At 39.7% G+C, this 26,423-nt stretch overlaps 1 protein-coding gene across 1 annotated transcript; it reads right to left on the bottom strand.

Moving 5' to 3' along the window:
- Nucleotides 1-1,067: 1,067 nt before the first annotated feature.
- On the bottom strand, nucleotides 1,068-23,062 carry BUB1B (BUB1 mitotic checkpoint serine/threonine kinase B). Its single transcript, XM_065636202.1, has 23 exons — nucleotides 22,920-23,062; nucleotides 21,227-21,286; nucleotides 20,850-20,994; nucleotides 19,374-19,570; nucleotides 19,093-19,271; nucleotides 18,774-18,973; nucleotides 16,749-16,843; nucleotides 14,531-14,757; nucleotides 14,134-14,243; nucleotides 13,198-13,295; nucleotides 12,867-12,919; nucleotides 12,301-12,411; nucleotides 11,980-12,076; nucleotides 11,490-11,592; nucleotides 10,056-10,342; nucleotides 9,000-9,169; nucleotides 7,472-7,618; nucleotides 7,188-7,300; nucleotides 6,767-6,928; nucleotides 5,928-6,070; nucleotides 4,292-4,463; nucleotides 3,800-3,906; nucleotides 1,068-1,536 (listed from the first exon to the last, which is right to left on the bottom strand). Exons 1-23 carry the CDS (start codon nucleotides 23,060-23,062, stop codon nucleotides 1,341-1,343), a joined length of 3,315 nt encoding a protein of 1,104 aa, XP_065492274.1. The 3' UTR covers nucleotides 1,068-1,340.
- Between the last annotated feature and the right edge of the window lie 3,361 nt (nucleotides 23,063-26,423).

Raw genomic sequence — 26,423 nt, 5'->3', positions numbered from 1 at the left:
TGACTTGTATTACAGGAAGCAGTATCTGAGGCATTAACAGCCTAAAAAAAAAAAAAAAAAATCAGCACTTTACATTAGATATTAAAGCTTGTCTATCAGCACATTTAGCCCTATTCCTGAATTACAAGAGGATATAACCTTTACAAGGGGACTATAAAGAAGGCATTAGGTATGTGGAAAGGCAAAAAGAACACAGGTCAAAGCAAGAGGAGCAGCAAAGGACATATGCAGAAAGAACAGGAATGAAGATACATCAAGAACTTCCAGACCAGAATTTAGAGATAACACAGACGAACAAGAGAGAATCAAATAGAACCATGGCGAGAGAATTTGAACAAATGAAAAAACACTTAAAGCCAGTTTGGTTTTATAGGGAGAAAAAATTACTAGTGATACCATCTTCTACTCTCACTTTCATACGTAGGAGAAGTAAACTGTAAGTCTGAGAAGTTCCTCTATGCTTAAGGTACATAGCATCTTAGGTTTGGATCCTATAAATTCTGTTCTCCTGAATAAAATTAATACAAGCCTTTGTACTGGTTTCAATAACACAGTGCATAAAAGGTTAACACAAATATCTATCCACAAAACCTCCCACAAAAACCTGCAAGTGCTTCAGGATATGAGGCAAATTTCTACTTCAATGAGATTTCTGAAAGATGCTCAATCCAGTCAGTAACTCTAGAGCTTGCAAAGTAACTAAAACACTTGCCTTGAGAAGCAAAAATGTAAGTGTGCATCTTTTCACTCATTACTTCATCTACTTTTTGTTATGACAATCCTCCATGAGAGCACATTCAAGTAGAATCATTCAGGTTGTGTGCATGTGTCCAAAAGTCCTGTGTTGTTATGAAAACTGCCACCAAACGAGAGGCTTTTGTATCCAGCAGCCACCAACGGTTCCCAGGCAGGCAGAAGCACTCCAGCGTGGATACTAAATCAAGTCACTTGAAACCATCTGACAGTAATGTTTAATTATGACAGAGTTGCTACCAAAATACAACTTTATTGATGAAACACTGGTTAGAAGACCAACCAAACAGAAGACAAAGACACTTCGGAGACTGCGGCATGAGCTAGGTATTAAGCATATTTTTAAGGAGCCATACAAAAAGAGGCAAGGGCAGTTATGACAATCACTTTTCTCTGGCAAACTGCTCAGACACAGACTAGTTCATGCAGCAGGCTTAGGAGGCTATCTGTGCACTGATGCAATATCAACATTCTTTAGCAAGTCCCATGTGAAGTATTGCAGAAACAACTACAATCACTGTTGATGCTTACATTTCAAAAAAGAAAGTTAACAAATTCCTCTCTATAATACAAAATGTATTTGTCCTCTATGAAGTCACAGGAAGTTCCAAGAGGAAAGTTTCTCCCAGTGCAGCCAAGGATTCACAAAGACGTTCTTGGAAACAGCTGTCAAACATGTCACTTATTTCCTCTCTTAACTCCCTCAGCAGAGGTACTGTGGACTTACCATCTGCATTCAAAATTCTCCCAAAAAGTTTACTCCAGAAATCACTGTCACCAGTCCTAAAACAAACAGAGCAGTTTCAGTGAAATGGTAGGCACACACGACACGTCTGTCAGGATTTCCATTTATATTCAGCACTAAATGCCCTGGGAAAACCAAGTCTGAAATAATAATTCCACTCACACAAGTAAATGTAAAGGAAAGGAAGGAATGTATTGTTAAGTTTATACACGTGGGCCCCTTCCTCTTTCACCAGTATGCTTCTGGATAGTAACGGGACAGGTTGTTCCACAGGTCTAATCAAACCCCTTATTTTTACAGTTAGCTCTTCTAGTGTACCTGACAGCTGCCAGCATTCACACTGAGCCACGGCACTTCTAATTAAAGGAGTTACCAAGAGCATTCTTTGAACCAATGAAACTGGCAGATTCCTTTCATGAATAAGGGGTACAGGCAAATCTTACTCCTCCATTTTCAACTTAAGTTCACAGGACAATATTAAAGGAAAGCTGCAAGAGAAATAAATTTTAAAAAACATGGTTTACAGCCAGTTTCGCTTTCTTTTTTCCCCTTGCCTTCCATCTGCCAGAGTTCTCATATAGACAACATTTCAAAGACAATTAATTGTAATAAATCCCCTCTCACAGATAAGACCCACACACCATGAATAAAAAGGTTAAATGACTCATTAGTCTCAGGTAACTGCTATCAGAGCTAACCCTTTGTTCTTCAGTCTTGCACTGAAGTCTATAGGCTGCACAGCTTCTGGCTACTGAAGCACTATTTCCCCCCTCAAGTGAGGAGTTACCTTGGCTTTTGAACAATTTTTCTGACTCTGCTTTATGTAGGTGACTCACAAAATGGCTGCGGCCACGGTATCAGAAGGAATCTGGCCTGTACTGTTACATTTGTAACTTACATTTTCTAAAATAATGAAGTCATACAGAACCTAACAAAAAAAAAAATACAAGACTTGAGGCCATTTTCTTCATGGCCTTAGACAAGAGGTATAGCAGAGTCTAAAGAGTTCTGAGTGACCGTTCAGATTGACATAGCTCAGAGAGCAGTAATGTTAGAATACAGTAATGTTAGAATATCTGTCAGCAGAGAGCAAAAGCCAGTCTCCATCAACTGTTTAGCCGCCCTTTTTTTTTTTTTTGCCTTTTTTTCTTTTTAGTATTTCTGAAACAAAGGCAGTATAACATATGTATTTACTGCCAACCTATACATCACTGATATTCACCCCTTCGGAGAACGATCACCTTTTGTGATCTTGTCCTTCACAGCCTAGTCCTGTAACTGCAGTACGGTATGTACAGTGAGCTATAGCCTTGTAACCACTGGTGTCAGTAGTAGAAAAACATATATATGCCCAATAAAGAAAAAAGCATTTTTCCTCTTCACGCGGTTTAAGGTGAGGGTTTTGTTTTGTTTTTTTCAGAGGCTGAACACAACAAACTAGGAAGTATAAGCAATGCGGGTTGCTAGGGAACTGGGCAACTCCCAGGCTGGGAGCAGGTTTTCTTAAAGCAATGGTTATACAAGTACATTCACACAGCGAGTGGAGCCAATACACCATGATCCTTAATGCAATCTCCAGTAATTTCTGTCACGAGCAGAGTGTTCTAGAAAATCTTAATGAGACACTAAGGCAGAAAATTCTGCAGGATGTTGTTCTTAGACTAAATGTCCATTTTGTTAGTCACAAAAGGGTATATGAAGGCAGATTAGTCTTATAGCCATAACGTGTGGCTAAAAGAGAGCAGGAGAAATTAATACCCGAGGACAAACAGCAGCTTCCAAAAAGAAGCTGCTTGCACATGCATCTTAAATTATAATTTTAAATTATCTTCCTTCTTGTGCATGTATACTGTTTCTGCAACTGTTACAGACAGAACCCTGGCATCAGTGTCTTACTAGCCTTTCAATATAGCCTAGAATGAAAAAAGCAGAAAAACAAAATAATCTCAATTTCTAAAGCAACATGCTCATGTAATTTTTTTTCCTCACCACCCACTCACTTATAGACTTCTCCAAGCTTGGTTTATCAAGTGAGATACTAAAACAGTCTTGTCTGAAAGGAAAGAAAAAGCAAAATCATCTTAACTGGACTGGTAGGCTCACATTCAGCTTAAAATTGTTTCCTACACAGCATTAAGGCTACTATACAATGAATAAGTCTAGTAGCTTCAGAATTTGGCAACAAGTTGACAACAGCACTAAATTCTGTATTTTAAGCTTTGAAGATGGTACCATTGAAAGAAAGTGAAGGAAGTTACAAGTGTGTTCTTTCCCAGCAGCCTCCTCTGCAAATGGACTTACTTCGATACATTTTGGCTGATTTTCCAGGTAGAATTCTCTCGATAGACCTGGATGTGATCCCCAAACAGCATCAAATGGATTATATCTGCAATGCCAACCAAGTCTACCTGCAATTGCAACAAACGTCAGAAAGTTCAAATTCTGTAGTGGATTTGCAGAAGTTGACAGATTTCTACTGTTGGTGCTTTGACACTTAAATCCGAATTGGTCTTTGCATCAGAACCTTCCAGAGACCTGCTAAGCAAGAAAACTTCAAAAAGTGAAATTCTGGTCTTATTATAGATTCCTACACAAATACAGTAGTCACAGGCACTGAGCAGCTCCAACAGCGCTGCTCATTCCTCCACTTAATGCTGAAGATGAAAAGTTGTCTTTATTCAGTATTTATTGATCAGAGCTTTCCACAGAGTTTGCAAAATATAAAGCTTAAGAAAATGGAGATTTTGCAAAGGAAACACAGAAACTAAGATGCCCTGCTAAACAGAGACTCACCTGATAGGGAAGAGAGCTTTTCACCAGAAGCTGTTGTCCATGAGGCGTCTGAGATATGGGAAAGCTGTGGGACAAACCTACTCGAGACTGTACTCTCAAATCTAGACTGTGAGAGAAATCTACTATCTTCAGAGCTCTTGTCATCTCATCATTAGCAAAGGGATCACAGATCCTGAGCAGAGAAAGCAAATGAAGCATAAGACATTCCAACGCACTTTTTTTTTTTTTAATTAAACTTCCTAGTGCAGTGAAGGTGAGTGTGTGCTACGTCAATGCTCCCCTCTGATGGTGAGCTTCAGAACTGCTGCTGGAGGGACATCCCAGGCGAACCGGCTGCAGCCTGGAGCTTCCAGAGCAAGCAGTGGGGAACACTGAAGGGTTAAGGATAACACTGGTTTGATATTTGTCACAGTTATCCGAGACACAGTTGGTGGAAGGAGAAAATAGTTCAATGTGTAGCACTTCTCCCTCTCCTTCAAAATCTCAGAATACTTTATACAAGAAAGAATTAAGCTTCATAATTCTTTAATAAGCCTTTCTTAGTCCAAACACTAAGGAGGACAAACAGAAAGGGTTGTTAGGGGTATCTGTACAGGTGACAGTGTACTGCCAAGCCAATAATATCAACACATCACACTGCTCACTACTATTCTTACATACTTGTGTGCTATCAGCATATTTTGTAATTTATGCTACGCACTTGTCCTGGAATAGCTTTTGCTGTCTAAAAAAAAAAAAAAACCAAACAACCCTAAACAACCCAGCAACATTATCCTAACTTTTTGTCATTTAGTTTGGTTTGTATTCACACAGAGAAATCCAGCAGAAGATATCCAAGTCCATCAAGCCACTGTTAGATCAGGGACTTCCAAACTAGGATGTGTGCACCCTGAGGGATGTGCAAGACAATACACTGGGGTGTGCGAAGAAAATACTAGAACTTCAGTAGTACATGTACATAATGTATAAATAAATTCCAGAAATAAATTATGAATAAAATCTATTGGGGATGTGCCTGTTAGATAACTGTAGGTTCAAAATAAATTTAAAGTTAATAGCTATTTTTAACGTATTAGTGAAGACTCAGAACAGCCTCAGTGAATTTCTTTCAATGGAATCACAGCTGAACCATTAGTCACTCCAAAGTTAACATCTTCCCACACTTAGTTCACAGATCACATTCCAAGGAATATGTGACAATATGCGACTTTGTTAATATAAGATGGGAAAGAGCTTAAAGAAAACTGTTTAAGAGAATGTATGGGTATTCCAGTCCCACTTGCCCTTTGACTTCTAATTTTATGTTTTTCAGATATGTAAAACCAAAAGGTCAGTTATTTACCGGTATCCAGTTAGCTGTCCAGTGCATTGGTAAAGTAGAACATAGACAATAGCAAAAATATTTTGTTTAGTATAATGTGTATTACATCATTGCATACTATTTCTATAGAAATAAACAAAAGAAAGATTTATTCCTAAACAAACTGTTTTCACTATTTTCAGAATCCATTGTAGCCTAAAAATAACTGACTGCAATATCAGTATGCCAAATAAAGAGGAGAAATAATAAAAGCACAAGAGCTGTAGCTGAAATCGTGCATTATATGTCCTCCCATATTCATACAAAGAGACAAACCTGTCTCCCAGAAAGAACACCTCTGGACTTAGACCTCCGTGGACAATCTCTGCTCTGTGGAGCTTCTCTACCACACTCAGAAGATTGTGAACAACCAGCAGGATAACATCCTCTGTGATGGACTTACAGCCATGAATAACATCCTGAAAAGAGGGAATAAACATCTATGTGCCATTCTACCTTAGATAAATGAAATATTTATAGCTCACCCTTTTTTCTCTGCTCATCTGTATAGAGGTAATGGTCCTACCCTAAATTCAGTGTAATCAGATTTTGCCCTTGATCGGCCCAGCCAGAATTAAGAGAGCCATGAGCTCTTGGGAGATACTGCTATTCAGAAGTAGACAAAAGATCAGGAGGAGGAAACTGAACTGAAGACTGAAATCACTATTTAATTTGTATCCTATTTATATGCAGCAATTCAAAATGTACTTACAAGATTTTATTTAAAATGTAAATCCTTCAGTAAGACACTAAACGCTATGATCTTGCTATAGCAAACTGGAACTCATTGAAAGATGCCAAGTTAAACAAGAGCTTTAGATGCAAACCTTGTTGTGGAAGAACATGCGATTCTTGGCTCTGGTCATTTATCACTCAAGAATTAAAAAAAAAGTGAAAAATTGGTTTGTCTCTGAGAAGCACATGACCTATGAATGAGAAACAGGCTCTAAGGCTATAACAGTCCTAATTTGTATATAGATGAAATTTAAAAAATCCAGAGGATCTAGATTACAGGATTAAACATGTGAAGCTATCTTCAGCAACAAACATAATGACAAAGAAAACTCACTAATGGTACCTATGCAAGAGTTCATGTCTTTTACAATCATACTGACCCCAAGCGTGAAGCGATTTATATCCCTGTGCAACACAGCACAGCCATCTTCATACAAGTAACAGCTGCAATTCTTGCTGAAGCTTTGGTCAAAGTCAGTATTCAAACGCTCCTGTAACTGAAGCGTGACATAAAAATCCCAAGGCACAGGCTGAGAATATACCTACAAGAAGGTACATTAGGAGAACATTTATTTTTGGAATAAAGCAAAAATCGCTCATCTTCATATTATTCTCATCTTTTTTTTTTTTTTCCCCCTCCCTAGTTCACCAAGGAAGAAACTTTTAATCTATATCAACAATTAGAAAGAGGACTTGAAGTAGCAAACTTCAAGCACGGAATTCAGAGATTAAGACCAAACTTACTACATTTTACTTCACATTGGCTGACATTTTAACATTTCGTACCATCACACATGTTACCTTTATTGCAAATCCCTTTGCATCCAACTGGGGAAAGTTAGCTGGAATGGCAAAAAACATCTTGTATTCTTCATTGGTCCAGTATTCCCATTTGACACAGTAAGTCTCATTTCCTGTCACAAAAGTTTACATTAATGAGCTGTCACAGCAAATATACAGCCCCAAGCTGTTTGTTATTCCCCACCTACACCACATAAAACTGGTGAGGGTGAATATGAAGCATATTTCAGAGCAGTAAGAACACAAACAGATCCCTTGCGCTGCAGGGTGTCTGGCAGACCCACCTAGCTCAACCTCCTTCTCAGACTCCATGGCAGGCAGAGCACCAGCCTCCAAGTGAAAATCCGGAGAAGCAGTCAGTGATTCTGGCATAGGATCGAAAAGCTTTTTACGCTGTTCAGTGGTCCACGAGAGCCGAGTTACATTGTCACCTAGGAAGACAAGTAGTAGAAACATGAGCTGGAACTAGGTGTTAAGTCTCTGTGACTTGATTATATCTGTCAAGAAAAAGTAGTCTGGATATTGGAAGCGTTCTGCCTGCACACTGATTTATCGCATCACCTTTCAGCCAATTAATCTCTATCCAATAATTTCTTGTTCTGTGAAGTGAACATAGCACCTATCTTTGAAACTACCTTCCAGACCATCTCATCGTGAGATCTCAATGATTCTACTGTAGCATCATGTAAAAATGTATCTTTCACAAGACACAAATCTCTGAATTATATTAGGTAGGCCTGCACAGCCACAGCAGAATTCAAACTCATTTTGCAAATTAACACTCTTTTTAAATCTATGTCCAGAGCAAGCGATCTTTTAAATAAAGAGTTTTATTGAAATTCTCTCCTTTGAATACAGCAGGGGTTTTATGTAGGAAAAGGAAAACAAAGTTGGAGTCCAACTCTGCTGCTCACTGCAATATTAAGAATTTAATGGCTTTTACCTCCTGGAAGACACACAAAATAACTACATCTAGGTCTGGGCTTATTTTCCTGCATAATAGGACACAGAGAAAAATCATTCGACACATGAGTTCATCTGTACAAAACCAAGGTAGCCTGAGAAGTATTGATCTCGAACGATCAGGCAGAGTAAAGCACAGCAGAACCAGATGGCTTCTACTGATTCCTCTCCCCAGGACCACAGCTGGTAATGGGTGACAACATTTTAAGCTCTCCCAGTACAAAGGTAAGAACCAGAGTATCATTACCTACTGTTATATTTATTTGGAAAGCATTGCAGTAAGGTATTGGTCAGAAAGTAATTCCATGAAAGTAGATCCAGAAAACATTGTAGTTCAAATGCTAAATAGGTGTTACAATATTTTACCATCACAAACCTATGAAATTTATTGGCATATTCTACAGGAATAAGATGACAGACACCCAAAGCAATTTTCTGCTCCATGCAGCCTTAAGGCATGCTCAGTAGAATTACTACATCCAGGTTGAGAACTGCAGTTCAAGGCACATGTGCAGGGAGCAAGAAAAAAAAGCAATGGGAATGATCAAAACTTTAAGAAGGTACCATTAAACCTCATTACTCCTACATTCTCTGCTTTAATACCTTAAATAACTTATCACCTTAATATGTACATCTTTTGGATGCTGACATCATAATATACTGTATAGCTCACTATGACTTCCGACAAGGGAGACACAAGTTTAGTCACAGCCAAAGTAATGAGAAATACACAGAAATCAGAGTAGAATTTAGGAAATACAGAAAGAGCACCAGTTTAATGTCAGCTGCAAGTTATTAATTGTGAGTGAAACTCAGTTTAGTACCAACCAGTAACGTTTTCACTGATACCTCCAGAATCAGGAACCGTTTCAGTGGGCAAGCTCTGAGCAAGTTCCAGTTTCTCAGGGATATGCAGGTATTTAATAGTAGATATTTGTGTAACAGAGGAAAGTGAAGATCCTGAGGAGACAGAAGAACCTGACGAGCGAGTATCTTCCAGGCTTGCTTCCATGATCGGGCTGCAAATAAAGTCATCAACTATTCAGATTTCCAGATGATAGAGTGTCTAGATAACACCAGCTCCTTTCCCACCCTGAGTGGAAAACCAATAGCTACGTCAGAGCTTCATTTTAGCTTCAATGATTGGTTCTACTCAGAATCTTAGTCTACAGATAAAATTTATCTTCTCTTCCATCAAATATGACTGCTACAAGAGAAGACACAATGAATGCTTATTATTCTATTAACTACCAAAATTCAGACCTATGGTGCTTTTAAAGCAGCGGAGGGTTGGGTGGGAAATAACTCTTGCTCTTCCTTCCTAATTATAATCAGCATGGTTTCCCAGGGAACCTGCCAAGTAAACACCTTCAGCATGGTATACATGTTTACATACTAACAGTTAACATATCAAACTCGGTTCTAAATGAGAAAATCCAACGCAACAGCTACTTTTTTCTTTACAATTATAAAAACCAGAAGTTTGTTTGCCAGTTTTTTTTCTTCTCTCCAGTTTTTCTCCTCTGTAGAAGAAACCTAAGCCACAATCACCAGATGCGTTTTACATACTAAAATAACTACAGAACCATGCGAGTATAAAAGGAACTGATGATGCTACTTTCAATCTCTGGTTACAAAGACAGAATGTGTTTATGAATTTCTTTGCAAGTTATTTGGTAGAAAAAGCATGGACTTAAAGTCCCGCAGCAGTAACGCTCAAGAGCCAAGTGGGCTTGCTGTTACCTCTTAAATCTGCCCAAGGCAAAATGGACCCTGAGCCAGAGAAATGGCTGTCTTCGGTATATTCTGATCTCTGCAGAAAATTGCTTCTTCAGCAACAGAATAGTAAAACCACAACGAAAGACACAGAGGAAAAGGGGCTTAAGATGCTTTGTTGTTAATTACCTCAGTTTATTTACACAAAGAGCTTCACTGTAGGCTCCCTCACAAACCGGTGTTTCCTGATTCAGAGATGCAGTCTTAGGTTCTGGACAATCTTCCTTCAGGAGAGCCTGTGAAAAAGCAGGAGCTGGGACTCTCTGAGCCAGCACCCCGTGAAAGGGCGTTGAGGCCAGGTGGGCAGCCCTAACAAAGTCACACGTGTCTTCTGGGTTGGCACAAAGGGTTTTGTTCTTGTAGGAGCCGGTCACAATTGCATCTTCACTCAAAGGTTCAATTCCATTCAGCTCATCCTGAAAAAAAAGATAGTGAAAAACCTGTAGATTTTTATGTCAATTTTTTAAAAATTTATTTAAAAGTTGAACATTTATCTCTCCCCTTTCTTCCACTCCACACCTTCCAACATGAATCTGACACTTGTTCTTCATGTAGTCTACTTATATTGCTCATTCGACTTGAGTAATTGAAACCTAACTGTAATACAGTTAACTTGTTTTAGCAGGTGGGTTGGACCAGGTGATCTCCAGAGGTCCCTTCCAGCCCCAAGCATTCTGTATCACAGCTACACATATTTTTTCCAAACTAGAAAGAGTAGCTTTCTAGAGCACTGCAGAGTTGCCATGTTAAGGCTGTTAAAGGCTACCTAGTATCTACCACACCGAAAGTGCGTTTCAGTTCAGCTCAAAGCACCTTATTAAAGTGTTTACTAAAATGTTGGGCATTTAAGGCCCACAGAACATGGAAAGTAGCACTACGCAGTTATCCAGTCTGACTCTAGAACCAAAATCAGCATGATGCTTACCATGCTTGGCCCTGCCAAGTATTTTATATTGTAGGTGTACATAAAATCCTTCTCAGCTCAGAATAAAGTCCTTTCACTCAGCCAGTCTAAAGGTCTATCGTGATAAGCGATAACTAAGTCCTTTGGTGAGAGAGCAACTACCACCTCTATTGAAAGCTCTGCAAATACCTGCAAAACTGCCACAAAGACACATAGCTTAAGAAGCAAGATACAAAGGTTTAAGGAAGTCAAGTGTAAAGTACTTCAGGGGAGGAACACAGGAGCTGAGATTCTTGTTTGGATGTGCAGCAAGAAGCTGGAGTGAAACAGGAGGCAGCGTTTAAGAGTGCAACTCTCCATCACACAAACTTTTTAAAGCTTCAGTGTAAGGAATCCTGGCCACTGATCAGTTGCTCAAAATCTGTAAGACTCCTTAACATCATCTCCATACTGGCCACCTTAAAGCCTAATAAAAACATTAAATCTCCACTGTAATCTAAACACCACCCAACTCAAGTATTGCCATGTCAGACACAAGTTTAGAATCCTTGCTTATCACACATCATGCCAGTCCACCCAATCTCACTCAGTTAAACAGCAAGACATTCTATGTTGGTTTCTCCTTGACAAGAGGTAAATGGGGTAAATAATTTCCTTACACAGGCTTCTGGTGGGATGTTTTCCTTTGCAGTTAGAGAATCTGAGGGTTTACGTACAGCAAGAGGGCGACGGGCACTTTTCTGTGTATGATCTGCAGAACAACTAAGATAAAGTTACATTCCATTAAATATTTATTAGAGTAGCTTCCAATCCTAAACTCTTAAGAGGAATCTTAGTTGAAGTCTGACAGTTTCAATCTACCACTTTCTACTACATAACTACCAGTAGACTGCAATATATACAGCTCTCCAGAATTAAAAAAGTTCATATAGCAGCTTAAATAGTTCTAGATTGAGGAGGAACAACAGGAAAGTATTTTCTCATCATGGACTTTCCAAGTAGAGTAAGGAAACAAAAAAATACAAACATAAACAAAAAAAACCACCCCCCATCCATCCAAGAAACAGTACTGTATTTCAGCTGCTACAGAAAGTGGTTTGATACTTCAGTTTTCACTCCCTCTGAAATCTAGGTCTTGAATAATTCTACCTTATATTCTGATTTGCCAAAGCAGAAGATTCATCAAATATAGAGAAAAATGTAGCAGGATCTGGTGGAGGAAGGAGACCAACATCTGTAAAGAAAACTAAGAAACTTTATATAATAAAGCATCTCGACAACAGTATATCCAATGCTATTTAAAACATTTAATACACAGTCTTAAAGATACCAGTCCTAGCAGTTACAGAACTGACATTTAAATAAACCTGTTTTAAAAGGCTTGGTTTTGTCATGTTAACAAGCCACACTTTTACCACCGTGTTATATTAGCTAGCTTGCTCTTTTTAGAATATGCTTCAGAATTTGTACCTTTTTTTCCAAGACTGGCCTCATCTCTCTGTTCCTCCTGTTCAGACTCAGAGTCTAAAAACACGTTTCCCCTTTGTGTACCTGGGCATACATCAAGAGACCGGATCACCTCTGTCAACAGTAACAGTAGTCAGTTCAGGTCAACAGTAAATTTCTTCAGCATGCACCCTTCCCAACGACAACAGTGAATATTAATTTCTGATTGTATTACTCAACCAAATCCTCTGAGGAAAAAGTACTTAAGACAGTATCAATCTTAGTGTTAAACTCTTTTACTCACTTTAGTAAGACTGCATATATTAAAGTGTGAAACAAGCTCTTCAGTCACTAAAAGAAGAAAAACTTCTTCTTCTCAAAAGTGCTTTCAAATAGTGACAGTTCTCAGACCTCAGATGCTCATTCTTTTACTGAATACAGTTAAAGGCACTTCTAGCATGTTCTCATTTTCATTCTTCCAATCCACCTAGACTTTTAGGTTTAGTTTGTTGCAGTCTTGCTATTCATATAAAAGAACACTTCCTTTTAACACTGCCTTCTCCTTAATGGTAAAAAACTTAAACACTTACCCTCAGAACAAAATGGTTTACGTAGCTGAGCATCTTCAGAGATGTGGAATTCACTGTGAAAAAGATACAAACTTGTTTCTTGTAATTTACACATGTTCACAAAACATAAGTAAACTTTGTCAAAAAGGCAAGTCAAGCTGACACTTGCTACTTGTAAGACACTAAGATCCCTCAGAAAAATAATTGAAAATATATAGAGATAGATTACAGATCCTGGTTCCAGGCTGATGCCAAGGGGTATATTCCACTCTGCCTGTTAGTGAGCCATGTCACTCATAACTAATTATCCCCACAAGTTCTTTCATTGCTGGCCAAGACAAACCTGTATTACCTTTGCAACTGAGGCTGCTTCTCCCCAACTTCTGTTGCACTGGAAGAAGTAAATCCTTGCGGTCCCAAAGGTGGTGAAGCTTCTGTTATATCTGTTGGCTGTAGAAACAAAGCCATATTTTGGTTCTACAGTGATGGAACCACAAGCCATGCAACAAGGTTCCAAGAACGTTATGGTAATGCTGCGTAGGTCATTAAAGCCCTCATGGATTAATAGCAGTCTTTAGCCATTTTTATTTGTACTTAATTTACTCACATTTAAAAAAAAGTCCATTCTTATTGCTTAGTGTAGTTAAAATGCATAATTTTATTCTTTGCAACCATATATAACTTTTACAGGAGATTTTAGTTTTACTGCAACTATTGAAGACATACGTAAGAAGTTACATAGCTCACATCAAATTCACACCACCTTGTATTTCCTTATTTAAAATATTTACTCTAAGGCATTGTTTTGGAAATGGGGATAGAGGAGAGAGAAAAAGAGAGAGAACATACTTTATTAGCCCAACTGATGAAGCTGGAAAAAGGAAAAGCTTTAAAATAATTAACTTCTACTTGTTATTTGCAACCTATAAGAAAACTGGGGTTTAAACATTGCTAGGTAAGCAATGACAGACCAGAGTCTGCTTGTATGAAGGATACTCTGCTCAAGACTGGTCTGCACAGAAAAGGAAAAATCAAATACCTTGAAGTCTTTGATTTACATTCCTACAGTGAAAGGATATGAACTGGAGACAGGTAGGGGAGAAGAAAATAAATATTTCTCTGAGCATTCATTTACTGGTTGATGTATGCATAAAACAGACTAAATCATCCTTTCAAAAAAGTTTAAGAAATGTTAGCTAAAGAAAAACATATTAGATATAGTCCCTCCTTTGGTATTTTACTTCAAATAGTAGCTATTTGTACAAGCACAGTTAAATGAGGACAATACCTGTTCAAGTGGTTGTTGCTGCTTGTCCTCTTCTTTCTCTAATTTCTTCTCCAGCTCCTCAATTTTCCTTTGTATTTCTTCCTTCCTCTGTGCTAGGGCCTGCATCTCCTCTAAGGAAGAGAAGCTTTTAAGGCATGATGCATATTTCACATGCAATCTGTGGCTGAAGCCTGAATTATTTTTAAGGGGGCTAAAACCTCTGGTCTTCTTTCTCTATTTCATGGTTTACATATAAAGCTGTCAGGTATGTTACTTTCTCTATACCTCAGAGAAGTTAAATAACCATTCCAGTAGAAAAAGAAAAGTAGCTGCAATAGCAGACAGCTGTATACTGATAAGAAGTATAATTTTATGATTTTAATCTCGAAGTCTTATATCATCCCATCCTGAAGCATACCTTCAGTCTTCTTTTTTGTTTTCTTTCTGTAGACTTCAGCTCTGATCTCTTCCAAAGAAAATTCTTCGACTCCAGCATAAACTTTATCTTTACAGTACATCACCAACTCTTTCTTTCCTTCAGTATCCTGCTGATGGTTTTGCACTCGCTGTAGTGGGTCCTCCTCTTTCTCAGGTTTACGAGCACTTAAAATGCGGTTTATACTGGGCTCAATTTTGCAAGGAGTCCTGAAAAAACATGCAATTATTACTTTGATTATATGTACTTCCCCGTAACACAGAAAAGCAAGCATAGGAGAAAAAATAGCTCATTACAATATTCCACAACTTGATTCTGAAAAGACATTCTGTCCTTTTGATACAAAAAAGAAAAAAGAGAAATGGAATGACAGCACGTAAGCAGCTAGCATACCAACTCAGAATTGTGTAATAAAAACAAAACCAAGTGTTAATAAGGCCCATTCAACAACAAATACAATTCTTATGATACTCTGAATTGCTGTGCATTCTGGAACATGATCTATGTTTGCTTGAGCTCCATCAGCCTGTGTGTGACAAGGGTGACATGCTGAGTGACAAAAATGAAGTGCCTGATTACAAAACAAACACACACCTCCATCCCTGCACAGTGAAAGGAGGCAGTACCAGCCTATTTCTTAGCTTGGAAGTGCTTTCTGGATGTGCTACACTGCTCGTTTCAGGAGAGACAAACCAGAATTTGTACAGTTTTACAGATACCAGTAATCCAGATGACTCCAGCAATTATCTGGACCTCAATAAAAGATGATCTGAACAACTGACCTTAAAAAAAAAAAAAAGGTGTTAACTGTGCTCTGGGTAAACAGTTCAAAAGCAAACACAGTGCACAGTCCTAAGACATCTGTTTTGTTTTGCAGGTGAATTTGGGAAATGAGGCAAAGAGGTGCTCCTCGTGGCTGGGTTGTTTGTTTGGGTTTTTTTTTAAAGCTTTTTTTGGGGGGGTGGAGGCTTGTTACCAAGATTACTACAGGGTCCTTCTCTGGATGACAATGGATGGCATGATTTGCATCATGTTTGCTGAGTTTAAATGTAACACTTTCACACTTGATTTGGTTTACAACCCTGGCATCAGGAGAAAATGAAGTCAAAGGCAGAAAAAAAAAAATCTGCTTTTAAACTTTCAACTACATAGAATAAAACTGCCTACGAACTCTCTGCTCAAGTTGCTTACAGCTAATTTAGCATGATGTTCAATTTCCACTCACTCCATCCTTTTCTCTGGTATAAAAAGATGCTGCCTTCTGTAAGTAATAAGTCTTCATCTGAGAGACCAGCATGTCAAGAGCTTTAATTCTATGGCACCACTGACTTCCAGGAGAAAGAAATAGTCTTATTGCTTAAAGAGAAACTTAATTTTTACATAGTCTTAAACTAAACTATGGTATGTCCTTGGTTGGAGTTATTCTGCAGTCCATATGCGACATACAAAACCCACAGGAAAAATCCATGCTGTTTGCAACCTTTCAGCGCTCCTTGATTATGTGTAATTCAGAGCCATGGAAGCTGTCGGTAATATCAAACATTGTTTTCCACTTCTCTCTTAGAAGAGCCTACGCATTCTTTGGCCATCATTAGCCATGGAAAAAGAAAGGTCAGCAGCTTTGCAAAATAACGCATTTTCCTCTGCTCTGACAAAACAGCAGGATAAATCTCCTGGGATTTATCAGCATTTCAGTGAGCACTGTACAAGCAGGAAGGTAATTTCAGGCAAAACAGCACACTCCTCCATGACCTAAGGAACACTGTTGTCATGGCAACTTGGATAGCTTGTTTTGGAATAAAACTCCAGATAGATGGAGCGGAGACTTCCCAATATAGAGGAAAACAGCAGTAAATCTGTCTCAATTCAGGGCTGCTTTCATAGCAAACAGCATCCTAAGAGAGGTAATTGTGGTTTTGTGTAAACACAGAGTTAAGCTATTCAAATAATTAGCATATATAAATATGATGTAGGCTCCCAAATAATGAGCAGCGATAGTCAAATACTTCCCACATCCTTACGCATTCTCCACTAAAGCCTCTGCTATCAAGCTAAAGAACTAAGAGCTTCCAGGTTAACAGATTTTTAAATTTTTGTAGCTCTAGAAGCTTGGCTACTTGGCAAAATGAATCAGAATCTTACAAAGCAGCTTTGATAATTTCAAATGCAGACCCCATTTTAAACTGAAGTGAAGACTCACATGACTTGCTGCTGAGCCGACTCTTCCACATATGGGGTGAAATTGGGCAGCGGGCAGGGCACTTCTACACCAGAATTTGCACTGCTGCGAGGACGCTGAGGAAGGAAAAGTCAATGTTAACAGCTTAAAGATTCATTTTTAGACTCCATATTCCTCTATACTCTGAATCTCCCTTTTCCCAGTGTTTGGCTCATTTGTAGTTTGCTATTTAAAAAAATTAAACCTAAAACTTTTTCAAGATCAATTTATAGAATGAATTCCGTTCTGGTCCATAAACTGTTACAGACCATCAGCTGAGAACTGGTACCTAAAAAAAGCAAGACACACTCCTCCTATGCATCCTCATCAGTACCTAGTTTCTGTTATTCTGAGGGAATGCTGGTCAAGCTGGGTATTCTAGTCGCTCCTCTTGTTTGTTTTCCAGAAATGCTATAGTCCTAATTTTCCAACCAAGACTGTCCCAGTTCTATGATATTATTCCTTCTGCTGTCCACCAAGATCTTCCAGACTTCTCAATTTTCCTCTCAGAGGTCATTCTGATACAACAAAAATCCCTTAACTGCTCCTGAAGTCCATTATTTAAGAGAAGACAAATGGAATTTAGTCTGACAACATGTTACTCTCATCTGCCTATTTGAAATTCCCCTAGAATCTTAAGCAGAAGAAGTTACGTGGTGGGGATATTTCACAAACTGGCTTCTCTTTTCCACCATTTTTCAAATTGTTTACTTATCTATATTCACACTGGCAATAAAAGAAAAACCTCTTTCCTCTGTGCAGCTTTTATTATCTCAAAGCACACACAAGAGGTTATTCTCTCACTGCAATACAAGCCAGAATAAGCACCACACTTCACTGGAGGGGAATTAAACATCCTTAACTCTTCTGCTAGTTGCAGATTTTCTTTTTTAATTAAATCTGATGAATTTCATTAAAGGGGAACAGAAAGAACACTAAGGACAGACATTAAAAGAATACGAAAGCATTTGGGGACCAGAATGAATGTGTTAAGCAGACCAAAGCAAGGCAACTGATAAAAGAAGTTTCACATTAATAATTCCTCCTCCTCATTCTTCACAGCTAAATTAAACCTGTGATTTTCTGAACTTTTCCATTCACTTAATCAAATTGCTTTGTATCTGGTAGTAATTATTCCTGGAGTTTCCATGAATTTCAGCCCATTTTCTTTCCTCCCCTCATCCTAGTTTTTGTTTCTAAGCTTCTCAATATAGAAGTTGTTATAAGTTAAGTCTAAAATATTTTTATCATCTGATTACTTTCTGTTCTTCCCGTCTAATCTACAAAGAGCAGGGGGACACTGGGGGTTAACTAAGAACCTATGAAACAAACTCTATTTCATAGGATTAATTTTTTCCACATAATATCTTGGATCATTTTTCTAGAACAGCTTAAACACTTGTAGCACAGCTGACTCTTTTCATGTCTCCAGCACTGGTTTAAACCATTGGAACCTACTTTCTGTCATCCTATTGTCAGGATAAATACTCCATTGATACAGTAGTTCAATTCTTTTGATCTCCGCTGTTCTGTTTTCCTCACAAGTACTTCAAAACAGGCTTGCAGAATGCTGTACATGCCTTATTTTCATAAAGCAAGCAACAAGCTCTTCCTTCTGGTTGTACTGTATCATATCAATTTAACTCTTGTTTTTCTTACAGAACTAATACCTGGCTTCTCTCCCTTTCTTTGACTAGTGTTTTCCCTCATATTCTTTTTCTGCCCTCCAAACAGTTTGGCAGGCCATCTCTACCAATTTTTCTGGTTAACAAGAATTCTAATTTCTTGATTTAAGAACTCCAGAGAGTTTTAAAACTTATTCTAGCAAGATCAGCTTGCTAAACCTGAATAGGTTGCACATAGCCAGAGACTCTTTAGGAAGATCTGTAGTTACAAATAGACACAAACCCCAGGCAAGGGAAAAAGTACAACCTTTGTCCCAAGGATTTCAAGTCGTCACCTCACACACGCTTTCCTCTTTTGCCAGTCCACTTTGAGACTCCTTACCCTGCCAGAGTTCCAAGGTCCTGCACTTAGTTCATTCTCCTTGGCTCTCGGAACTGGCGGTGCTGCCCATGGCTGTGGGGTAAGTACAGGAATCTCTGGTCCAGAAGCTGAAGCTGAATTTTCATCAAATACAGCAAAACCCGGGTTGTTTGAAACCTGCTGAGAAGTATGAGTCTGCAAGCTTCTGTTTTGGTTTGTGGCTGCAGGCAAAAAGATTTACGCAAATTAACCTTTACATTATCACACTCAAGTGCGAATTCCACAACAAAAATATGTAACTTTTCCAATAATAATATGCGGTTTCTGCAACTGAATGTACCTTTAAGTGCATCTCCTACACGACTAATTGGGGCTCTCGCTTTTTTCTTCCCCCTGCCTTTTAGATCTGCCAGTGAGCTTCTCTGAGGTTCTGCAGCTCCCAGAAGACCCATATCTGCTTCATCAGAGCTTTCCTCAAGTCCAAGCAGTGTCTGTCGAGAAACACGGGTCTGAAACTGCCTGAGAAAAACATCAAAGAAGTCAGCATAAAATTCACCATACCAGGTATTCATTGAATCACACAGGACTACTCTGAATTCATCCCTTTAGCTGGAAACTTACCTGTGATGGGACTGGAGTTTGTCCAAAGGCTCAGCCTTGCGCTGAAGACCTTCCTGGAATATCTGATCCGCTTTCTTAAAATTTCCTCTAGCCTCAAGTACTTCTGCCCATGTGATGTAGAGTAGTGCCAGAGTTGTGCCAATTCCCTGGCTATGTAGGTAACTGTACAGATCCAAAGGCTCATTACAACAATCTCCCTGAAACAACCAAAGTATTTCAGTACTCACATTGGACTAAAAAGGATTCCAAGTCCCTGTCTGCTTTTTGATGCCTCCTGCAAGAGGCATCCCATTAATTTCAATACAAGTCTTACAGGAGCAGCTGTAAAGCCAGGACATGCAATTGTATTGTGTCTCCCAGTGCACAAGGTAAAGCAAAGGAACTCAATAGGAAAATAATAATAATGAGAAAAACCTCTCACTGCATGTATACATTTGTCAATATTTTTACTAATCACTTAATTTTAGCCTATCTATTCCAAGTCAGTCATTTCTTAGATTTTTTAAAAATCTGAGATAATTCAATGATTGAACTATGTCATATTAGTATTCCTGAGAACAGTCATTTTAGCTTTAGATAAAGGACAACATATTTCTTATCAGTTTTGGAACTGGTAAAACAGCTCAAGAAGCTAAACCTGGAAAGAAGCTGCTTTAAGAAGATGGGAACAACAAAAACTTGGGCCCAGATTAATAACTATTACTTTCTGATTGCTTCATGTTTAATAGCATGCACCTGTGAATTCAGAACTTTTTTTTTTTCCATTTCAAGCATTTCTTGTTGCCTTTCAGCAGCAGCAAGATTCAGCTGTAGTTGGGCTTTAGCCTTCTAATTTTCTCCCTGCGTCATCTCACAGAATTCTTGTATTCCTCTTCAAGAGCCCCCTCCTTCCAAATTCTCTTTTTATTCCTAAGCTCCAGCCACAGCTCTCTATTGAGCCAGGCTGGCCTTTGTCCCCATGGGCTCACCTTGGGGCTGCTCCTGCAGGCTCCTGCCCCTCTCAGGTTCCCTTCCATGAAGGAACACCAGCCTTCCGACCCAGAAGGTCAAGACCAAGTTGAGGATCTTTGCAGGGGCTACAGAGCACCCCTAAGCTCCAGTGGGACTTAGAACTCATGACCCCATGTCTACTAGGCCAGAGCTCTACCCACTGTGCTATGGAGCCTTCCTCAATTAAATCCTCCTTTAAATCACTTGATCATCTCCTTATCATAATCAAGCTCTACTCATTCACACTAGCTTTTCCAAAACAAAACTCATGGAGTTTGTAGCTGTCCCCACTGAATAATCCTAAAAAAGGTCTGAAATACTTTTGAAAATGTGGAGTAGGTAACATGTTTGCAGAGAGATACTTCTAATATTGCACCAGCTGTACAACATATTCTGTGACTCTGTTGTTACAAACAAAGAACTGTGCAAATGCCATGATGAGTATCGAGAAAATCAGCACGGAAGACACATTCACAAAACACTTACAAACTTGAGCCAGAGGTTAAGATAGCGGGGATCTTGGTAGTATTGATGCTGTTCATTGAGTGCTTTCACTGCCCTTTCCAATATTGCTGAGAGATTGCTCTCTTTTCCACCTTGGGGGAAGGTTTGCTCTGTCCACTTGATGTACCTAGAGACAGAATATATTCATAGGAAGTCAGTTCTGAATAAAATACAAGGATTCTATTTCTGTACAATGTAAGGAGACAAAAAAAAAATCAGGCATAGTATTGAAATACAAATTCTATAACAGTTTTTTGAAGAATATGTTATCTTCTAATTAGTTTCTTATTAAATTATAGTAGATTTTAGAAGGATATCTGACCTTTGTATTCTTTCCTCTGAAATAAAAGGACACTTACCGATCCCAGACATCCAGTGGATCATCTCCAGAGTAAAACCGGATTTCCGATTCAAACTCCCTAAAAAAAAAATTTTATATATATATAAATCATAGAATGCATCATTTCGGTTGGAAGAGATCCTCAGGATCATCAAGCCCAACCATAACCTAACTCTAGTCCCTAAGAACCTCATCTAAACACCTTTTAAACACCTCCAGGGATGGTGACTCCACCACTGCCCTGGGCAGCCTGTTCCAATGCCAGACAGCCCTTTGGGGAAGAAATTGTTCCCCAGATCCAACCTCAACCTCCTCTGGTGCAACTTGAAGACATTTCCCCTTGTCCTGTCACTTGCTACTTTGGAGAAGAGACCACCAGCCTCCATGCTACAACCTCCTTTCAGGTAGTTGTCTACAACTAGCAACAAGGTCTCCCCTCAGCCTCCATCCAATAAATACAAGTGCATAACTGTAAAGATGTTTTCTACAATGTAAACTAAGGCAATTGCTCTCACTCATACGATTTTTTAGGTTTATTTAAAAAAAAAAAAAAAAGCAGCCAGGTTAGTATATATTTAGACTTGAGCTTTTACAGAGACCAGAAGAATCAAAAGCTTTTGCACTCTTCTTCAAAAATGAAAGTGCTAGGAAATGTATCATTATTTAGCAAGAACAGATATGCATCTTTCCAAAGGATATTTCCAAGAATTTCCACTAGCCCAAAGCTAATATGGACTCCTTTGAAAGAACACTTGCTGTGTTATGAAAAATTATTAGCAGACAGATATGGCGTGAAATTAAATTTTTGCATGAAACGTCCCTTATTTAAGTATAAAAGGAGGTTGGAATACACGCACAGGATGATGGAAAAGGCTGATGATCAGACAACTACAGAACTGTACACAGCTCCGTACACTGTACAGAACTGAGCACAGTGAATACACATTTAAGTGGCCACACTGACAGTCGCCATCGCCTTGTCTCATTCTTCAACTCCTGTGCATCATTCCATCCCTACAACATGATGACTTCACTCTCAGGCAGCACTTCAAGAAAGAAAACAACCTTGCAGCTGGAGTTAGACAAGAACATTAGCCTGGGTTTGGCAGTGGTTCCAACTTCATCCTGTAGCACTCCCCAGGCAGCCCTTTGTTCTTAGGAGGCTCTGCTCAACCATCACACTTCACAAACATAACGAGTCAAGTTGGACAAACCACCTTGCAGAGCACAGTACAATAAAAATTTCCATGACACTCCATTAAAAAAAAAAAAAAAATCCAGATCCAGCTGATAAGCACTGGTTCAGTAAGTACTGGGCAGGTGTTCATAGATCCTGCTGACTTCACATGAAATCACCCAGGTGGTTTGGCATGACAAGATGCACTGGTAAAAAACAAAACAAAACAAAAAAGCCCCAAAAACCTCTCCTCTTTATAAATTACATGAGTACATTTAAAAGCACAAGCAAATCTCCCTGGTGTTTGCAGTTTAAATGCTCCGTTGCTAACCTGAAAATAGTAGTGTACGCTGTATAGCACCCACACCAAGTAGTCCTAAATACCTGGGCTGTGATAGTAGCATAGACATCAGTTACTAAACTTCTTTTCTGCTTTTTTTAATGCCTATGGGATTAGTACAGTTAACTATGACATAGAAAAATTGACGAGGAGGCAGGAAGATAAGGGGAAAGGAGGCGTCCAAACATTGCTCACTGTTTTTTGAGCTGAACAGCAGTGTGGATGGAGGTGTCCTGCTGAGCCAGCGCTTCCTGCAAGGTGGACATGACACGGCCCTGCCGAAGGGGCTGCACGTTCTCTTTGCTCAGCTCCCACTCATCATTGCAGTCCTGTGACATGACAGCCTCTCCTTTCAATTCTACATTAACAACAAAAACAATAGGAAATCGACCTGAAACCTGACAGAACCGGCTTTCATCAGCCGACCCACCACACACTTTCTGTGTGGCCACAAGCACACCGTTCAGTTCCCCAACTTTTAGAGGGAATTAAGCGTTCATTTCCCCTCCATGGGAATTATATATATATTTAAAAAGTAAGCAACTATTTACAATCAAGAATCTGAAGGAACAAAGGCTACTAAAATCACAGTGTTTCCGTCCCCACCTGCGCGGTCCCTCACTCCCCCCAGTCCGCAGCCCCCCTGAGGCGGCGAGCGGCCAACTCCGGCCGAGGGGCCCTCGGCAGCACCGCAGACCGAGTCAGGCCCCTCCGGCTCTTCACCCACGAGCTGCAGCGGGCTGGTGGGACAGGCGAGCTCCGACCCCCGCGTCCCTGGGGTGAGGCGACGCTCGGAGGGGACGAGGAGCGCGGCGGGGACGGGCCCTCACGGCTCCCGCTCGCGCGGGGACAGAGAAGCCGTTTCCTACGCGGTTCCAGAATGGCGGTTGGTCCCCGGGACGCAGCTCCGGCCCCGCTTCCCTCCCGCCGGGATAAGTTTCCCCACACTTTCCTGTCAGCAGCCAGAGCGAAGAGCGAGGTTCCCCTCAGCCCGCGCAAACCCGCAGCCGCCGCAGGTCCCTCGCGAGCGCACGAGCCGCGCGCCGTTAACGGCAGCCCTGCCTCAGCCCCGGCCGAAAATTCAAACTCCAACGGCCGCCAGCCTCCTCCCCATTGGCCGCCCCCATCGCCACGCCACGCCTGATTGGCTCCGCCCCCAACCGGCCCTGCCGCCCCGGTGCATCATGGGAAAGACTGGCTCACCTCAGGCGCCGCGCGCCGCAAGCAGAACGGCGTAATTAGTTTTATAATTGATGACGTTATGATTGATCCCACCTAAAAGGCAGCTGTCACCACAAGGAACATTCCTGCGTCCTGCTCCCGCTCGCGTGTGCCCCCATCACTTCCCTCGCTCAGCTCTGCTGCTCCTCTGACCCTCCAGTGGCTGTGCTGGTGACCCAAATCTGCTCATTTCTCCGGGTTATTTCTCTGTCTGAAAAACATAAATATTTCTCTTACTTTTCCTGAGGGGAACACATTCCTTCAGCATGCAACTAGCCTCTGTTATCGCAGAAAAGCTCACTTTTCAGGTATCCCTGACTAGTTGTTTGCCTTTCTTTGAGATCTAAATAAAACCCAATATTTTCAGGGTCTTAAATGTACAGATGTCTTCCTTCTGCACTGTGTATCTGCAAAATCTGAAATACGAGGCAGCTGCAAAAATAATTGCCTTAGACATGGACAGAAATTTCCTGTGAGTAATACAGATTAGCTGCCTGCTATTATTGGAAAGGTGATCAATTAAAAAAATATTTCTCATAAAGCAAATTGGGCATGTAATAATCACACAATTGCATAATAATAAGTCTAAACCTGGGGCTTTTCTGTGTACCATTGCTACCGTTAGCAGGTCTGGAGCGAACAGTGTCTGAAAAAACACACAGCCAAATTCAGAAAAGTGCAGTTCCTTAGAAGAACTTAGCTGAAGGGAAAATTCACGAACAGAAAACTGGCCTTGTTTTAAACAAAACCAGGACAACAGTTAACATACTTATTTTACAATAAAATGCATAATGTGTGCATAAAGATATATAAATCCAAGCATAACATCAAGTATAATGTGATCTCTTAAATTTTTCAGCTCTTGTATTAAGACTTATCATACAAGTGTCTCAACTTACAGAAAAACAGGGTGAAAAACAGAACTGCAGCCTCTAGAATTCATTACAGCAATCTCTCTGTTCCTTATTTAAAATAAATTAGATTCTGTGTGCTGAGATCTTTGTAAGGGTGCAACAGCTTTTTCTCTAACACGTCTTTTGTTTGATGCGTTCCAGGAGCACCCCGAGACCTTCATCTCATGGAGTTGCAGAGAGGACTAACCCATGGTATAATAACCAGCTTCCAAGCTTGAGAACAGACAGTTACCGAAGCTGTTCGAAGAGGAAAAGATGAGGAATGAAAGCAGAGATGCTGAGCAACTCTTGAGGACAACGTACAAGTTTAGCTACAACATGCTTAGACTGAACGCTAAATCCCTGCTGTGCTATTACTTAAATCTGAATTTTGGTCCTTTCAGCTACATTTTTCTGCAGGATTTCGTATAATGAGTATTGCCATTGTTATAAATAGAACTTTTCTATCAGGATGTTGTGGTCCGCATGTGTTTTATAAAACTATGGAACTGCGTGGTGAATCACTTGCTGTTGAATATTGCCCTGAATAATATTTCTGTGAAAATGTATCCTTTTTGATAATTTGGGCTGGTTTTTATTCTGTTTGTGAATTCTGGCTCAGATACAGAGCAATACACGTGTGCTGCAACATGTCCAGCTAACAGAGATGAGAGCAATAACCCAAAGCTAAACCTAGTAACAAAGGCTTAAATTTTATTAAAATCCTGACTTTCTACAACAGTTCCTGTCTTGGAGGACAGTTCTCTGAGTTTGAGTTGAATCAAAGTTTTCTTTTTTAATCGTATATACACACAAGTCTCAGAACACAATGTTTTTATCTGACTAGATGGTAGTGAAGGAAATCCTGTGAAATCTTGAATGCAGGTCAGTGTGTTTGTGTGACTGATTTTATAATGTAAAATTTGAATTGACTTTTTCTTTAAAAGAAAAAAGTATCCCCTTCAGTGCTAAAGACACTGTATATCCAAGGCAAATCAGGTTAAAACAGGCCTTCTATAGTTGACTATCATTTGGAAGTTGTTCTTTGAATAATTTTCTCTGGATCATGTGACTGATGAGATGAGGTTCATTGCTGATTCAGGTAAATGCTAGATAGTTCTGCTGTCCTACACACAAAGAGAATAGGTCTCCACTTTATCTTCCATCCCTTCAAAATGAAACCCAGAAGTGTCCTCTGCACATTAATTAGCCATATACCAAAACCACTTTTCTCTTGGAGACAAAAAAGGCACAAGGATGCACTTGTTGTCAGCTATGCCAATGAAGACTTCAATCTGTGAGGTTATTGAGTCCTAGATGGGGTCAGGATTTGGGCTAGCAGAAATGAATTTTCAGACACTTGGGAATTTTTTTGTTTCTCTTACTTCCTGAGGGTAAAACGTCTGTATTTTACTTGATTTTTCAAATTGCCTGCTTGTGTCTGCTGGTTTCAATTCGGCTTTACAGCCTTCACTTTCTGCTTTCTCATGCAAGCTGTGTAGAACAAAAGACAGATACCTTTGTTGTCCATGGGATGGCACTATTTGAACGCACTTTTTCCCTTCTGAGTGCTGTTAACTTTTGT

This window comes from Caloenas nicobarica, chromosome 5, assembly GCF_036013445.1.
Source record: "Caloenas nicobarica isolate bCalNic1 chromosome 5, bCalNic1.hap1, whole genome shotgun sequence".
Classification (NCBI taxonomy): Eukaryota; Metazoa; Chordata; class Aves; order Columbiformes; family Columbidae; genus Caloenas; species Caloenas nicobarica.
Note: the sequence above shows the minus strand (reverse complement) of the source record. Positions and strands in the feature narration are given on the sequence as shown.